Here is a 4,777-nt window from a genome sequence, read left to right as displayed (position 1 = left end):
TTTCCTGTGTTTATGCATCCCTATACTACAAAACATTTATCACTTCCTTTAACTGGGCAGAACAAGTTACTGTAAAAATAGCTGACGGATTCAGCATTCCAAGTAGTGAAAATACTCCAGAAGTACTTAGCTGTGTTCTGTTTCAACAAGCAGCACAATTCGAACGTATGCAAGGCTACACAACTAAGAAATATGTGTATGCTTTTAAACTTACTTGAATGGGCTTTCAATAGATGTGGTTGTAACTTTAAAGTGCTTGTATCTTCTTGCATTCATTCTTTCATTTGTTGTGATGCCCAAGCAAGATATCTGCAGACAGGAAAAAGAATAAGCCATTTAGCTCACACAAAAACATGCAGACGAGTCCTGCATGAGCCAGACTGAAATAGGAGGAGCAAATTTACTGTTTTATCTTCCTTCTTTTTGAAGAAGGAATTTCTGACTGGAGAAATTATCAGGTCCAAACATAAAACACCATATAACAGCCATACCAGACTGAGCAAAAGGTTTAATTTTCAAAGTGATCAGAAATAAATCATGATCACCGAATAAACTGAGGCTTTGTAATTCACAAGAAAAAGATGTCTTTTCTATACTGTCAACTGAAGTGTAGTGTAAATAGTGTAATTCAGTAATTACTTTACATAGCATTGAATGACTTTCATTTTCCTCCTGTAGCTGCTCTCATTGTAGCTCCAGTAATATAGTTTCCCTATTTATAATTTGTTGCAGTAACGTAACTTTTCTGTACACAAGACCAAAAGCTGATCAGAAAAAAGTGTTCTTTTTTTAAGTAGGAAGTAAAGGCTTTAAATTTTTTCCCCAAGACAGTATGTAGTGTTTTGACAGTAACTCTGGCAGTTCCTAAGAAGGACAAGTTCAGACTTTATGGTGAAGAGAAAAGACCAGCAAAACAAAAGCAGTGAGAACAAGGGCTATGCAGCTGCACATCAAAAGAAGCAATTCAGACAACAACTTTATCAATTTCATTGTTATGGCAAACTTCAAAGAGATTTGCCAATAGCAATCCTAAGTTATCTATGTGCAAAACTCCTAGGAAATCTAGCAATATGTGTGTTCGTTTTCATTTTTTCCAGGATTATTAAAGAAGTCAAATGCTAGAATTATTCTGCTTAATTACACTAATAATGCAAAATACCATGAGATTCCCAAGTGGCATAATTCAAAGATTCATCTGTATGCTTATTGTATTAACAGGAATCCTCAATGGTGAGCTTCATGGATCAGGATGGAAGTACAATGGAAGGTTCTCCAGAAAGTTACAGGCTTATTCTGCTAGCAGTCTGGTGGGTTAGACTGCTCTGAAAGGCACCTGAACTCTGCTCATTTGTCTTGGGCAGGAAAGACCTCTAAAAGACTGAATAGTTCTTGCTCATACATGTAAGATTTTGAAATTGGTATACGTTTTAAGTGATGAATATTGTAAAAAGGGAGGACAAAACTTAAATTTCCTGACAAGTTCTACCTAAGCCTTAGAGCTTATTTTTATTTCCAGGACCTCAGGAAAGATTAAATCAGTAAGTTTCATGGATCATTAATAACAAGTCATACTGAAAGACTTTCAAAAATCATACTTAAAGGTTTTCAATATGACCTTTCTTTCCTTAGAAATTATAAGAAAGGCTTGGGTTTGCTCAGAGCACCCTACAGTAAAGTGACCTCAAATCATGCTGAAACAGTGTTAAGAATTACTGCATCCCCTTTGAAGTTACCACCCCCTTCCTGCTAATGATATACTGCATTACTCCCAGTTGTCCCCACATATTTTATCCTCTATTAGTCTTTATTGCCTTTCTATGGTCTGTTTTGTCTTTCTGTCATGCTGAGAATAAAAAGCAAGTAGTAGGTATTTTAACCTCTTGCACAAAAAAAATCCCCAAAACCCCAAAAGAAAGCCCAAGTGAATGAGAAGTGAATGATGCCAAATATCCAGAGAAAACAGGTACTTGACTCCTCCAGTAAGGCTGACACACTAAACACTTGGTCATGCACAATGAACAGGAAAATTTAAATGACAGAACTACTGAACATTCTTATGTCATCATCATTACAAGTGAAGCACTCTTCCATACCTGATACATCTGACACATGAGTAGCACTGCCACCCACATGAAGTGAAACACACTGTTTAGAAACATCCAAAACATCCACGGAGAACAGGTAGCAATCTGTGTAATGTAGGTCCAAAATCCATCCTTTGTGTAACTTGTCTCACAGTGGAAACCCCAGTCTAGAGGGAAAAAAAGTGTCAAAAAATATACAGAAGATTTAAGATATGTCTAATGTACATCAACACAATGCCCACATTAGAATGTGTCACATTAAGTAAGAAAATGACAATGTGCCAAAATAGTTTTACTTGCTCTCTCTTCCTTTCCCAGCTTCTTGAATACATGACACATGCACATACTTGGCTGTTATGAAGAAAAAATAAGATCTAGGACAAGAAAAACATCATCTTCTAAATTAAAATATCCAACATTGTCAAATATTTATGTGCAGTTCAATTACAGAATAAAAACATCCAAAAGTCTGATAAGGTAAAAATCTGTAAGAAATCCATTATAAGGAGATAATGTATTTAGAAGCTAAGACAAAAAGACAAAAAAAAAAAAAAAAAAAAAAAAAAAAAAAAAAAAAGCCAAAAAATCACATTTACTCACAAGAGATACAGCCATAAATCATCCAGCAGATCATAAAAAGCAGGAAGAACAGGTATCCCATAAAATAGCGATGATTCCCAGCTCCTAAAATTGCACAACAGGGATCGAATTACTACACTTTCAGCAGAAAGACAACATTACACCAGAAAGTTTAACTGCTTGCTTGGAAGTACTGCTAATTACTGTATATAGAAACATTACTCTCCAATATTAAGCCAATACAACTTCAAGATGATGAATTTAGCTGGTTTACTTATGGGTCTACTTTTTTTTTCCACTTCTCAAACAACAAAGTAATGTTTCTTCTGTTTTCTTCAATTTCTGTCACATTACAACTGCAATTCACTCAAGTTTGTTACATTTGTAACCTCTTTCATGAACTAATAAAATTATCAAGAGACAAGATTTAAAACAGTGCTGGTGACAGCTGTTGCAGAGCCCTCACCAGCCAGGAATTACACATCAATAAATATTGCTTAAATACCACTGAAAAAACATCACACTGCAGTGCTCACTTTCCCAAAAGAAAGGGAAATATGAACAAATATAAAACCTTCCTTGATAATAAGCTAACTCACATTTTAGGTTTAGCTGCTTGATGTAGTTAAAAATAAACTATCTAATAAAACTTGTAAAACAAATACATGTAACTGAATAGACAAGGTCTAGCAATCTGGCTGTAATAATACATGGGATAAACTACTCTACTTAAGACAGAATTTAAATGCAAAGAAATTCCGTTCCTAAGCGACTGATCTATTTTTAACATTAATAGAGCTAAAAATATGCCTCTTATGTGAGTACATCATAATTCCAAAGTACTCAGCCTTCCTTCTGTTTGTAAAATATGTCCAGTGTTGCAACCTTCCAACAGCTCCAGGCTGTAAACTAAACCCACAGAGATGATAATGGGCTACAAAAGATTTGGCTGTCATCATCTACCAACACAGCATTTACTTCTTCATTATGTCAAATCTTTTCCCTGCTAAAACAAGAGCATCCTCTGGAGGCAGAAAATAATCAAGTGCTTTTAGCAAGGGAGCTGGAAGACTATATAAATAAGAGATGAGAAAAAACACACATAAAACACAAGCTAGACTAAACACAAGATATTTTCTTGAAAATCAAGCAAGTTCCTGAAGACATAAAATTATGTTGTAACATTGCCTTCAATCACCTCAGAGCATATAAGAAAGCGTTGGGAATGTCCCTAAGGTATCATTTTCATTTGCATTCTAAATTGTTAAATTTCATAAAAGACTTTTTCTTAAAAACATAAAAGTTAAACAGTGACCTAGAGCTCTAAGAGGCATCTGATGAGATACTCCTTTCAGCAACATCTTCAACAATACTAAATCAAATTCTGCCTAACAGGACATCATCCATCTGTGTGTGGTAAAAACATAGGTATAGAATTTAAAACTAGAAATGAGACAGGGACAATCTTGATCACAGTTTTTTAAAAAAAAAGACTTTGGAAGAAGAGAGTGGATAGAGTGTATCTTAAATAAGATTGGGCAATACACAGCACTATTCTCTACAGTTTCATCCTGGACTGGCAGGAACAGTCAGTTATACTTCACAGTTGAAAATGCTGTAGGAATTGTTCTTAATTTCTTTTATATGCTTGTTCTTATACTATACATAAATAATAACGATGATAACTGATTTCTTACTGATGGAGCTGTATTGCATGATTTAGACAGTTTGTTCATTTGCTAATTTTTCCAACTTTTAGCTCCTTGGAGAAGAATCTTTATTCAGGGAAAAAGTGATCATTATTCTAAACCATACAACCATTTCTCATATACACAAGACCCAACTTCTGAGTCACAGCTATCAGCACAGTAATTCAGTACAATGGCAGCATAACCCATATGACATAACAGTTTAAAATTTGGCTCTAGCTTCTTTCATGCTACTACTTGAAAACTAAATTTCTGTTGCAAGTCTGCAGTTTGTGTTTGAAATGTAACTACAAGTTGAATAAAATCTGTTATGTTTAATTAAAAAAACCTGTAAAAAACCTTAATGCTATTTTGATACTCCATTAAAAAGATAAGTATAGTCACCTTCAGAGACCTGCTCACTAT

General features: G+C 34.5%; 1 protein-coding gene across 1 annotated transcript in view; it reads right to left on the bottom strand.

Moving 5' to 3' along the window:
* Positions 1–2,801, bottom strand: part of LOC103811764 (palmitoyltransferase ZDHHC17-like) — a 5,778-nt gene extending 2,977 nt beyond the window's left edge. Inside the window, exons 1-3 of the mRNA XM_009084755.1 lie at positions 2,685–2,801; positions 2,094–2,251; positions 215–309 (exon numbers count right to left, since the gene is read on the bottom strand). Of these exons, the coding sequence (XP_009083003.1) occupies positions 215–309; positions 2,094–2,251; positions 2,685–2,745 (314 nt within the window). The 5' untranslated portion in view covers positions 2,746–2,801. The remainder of the gene's footprint in view (positions 1–214; positions 310–2,093; positions 2,252–2,684) is intronic.
* Positions 2,802–4,777: the final 1,976 nt, after the last annotated feature.

This window comes from Acanthisitta chloris, unplaced genomic scaffold, assembly GCF_000695815.1.
Source record: "Acanthisitta chloris isolate BGI_N310 unplaced genomic scaffold, ASM69581v1 scaffold7141, whole genome shotgun sequence".
Classification (NCBI taxonomy): Eukaryota; Metazoa; Chordata; class Aves; order Passeriformes; family Acanthisittidae; genus Acanthisitta; species Acanthisitta chloris.
This window is presented reverse-complemented; position numbering and strand designations above follow the sequence as displayed.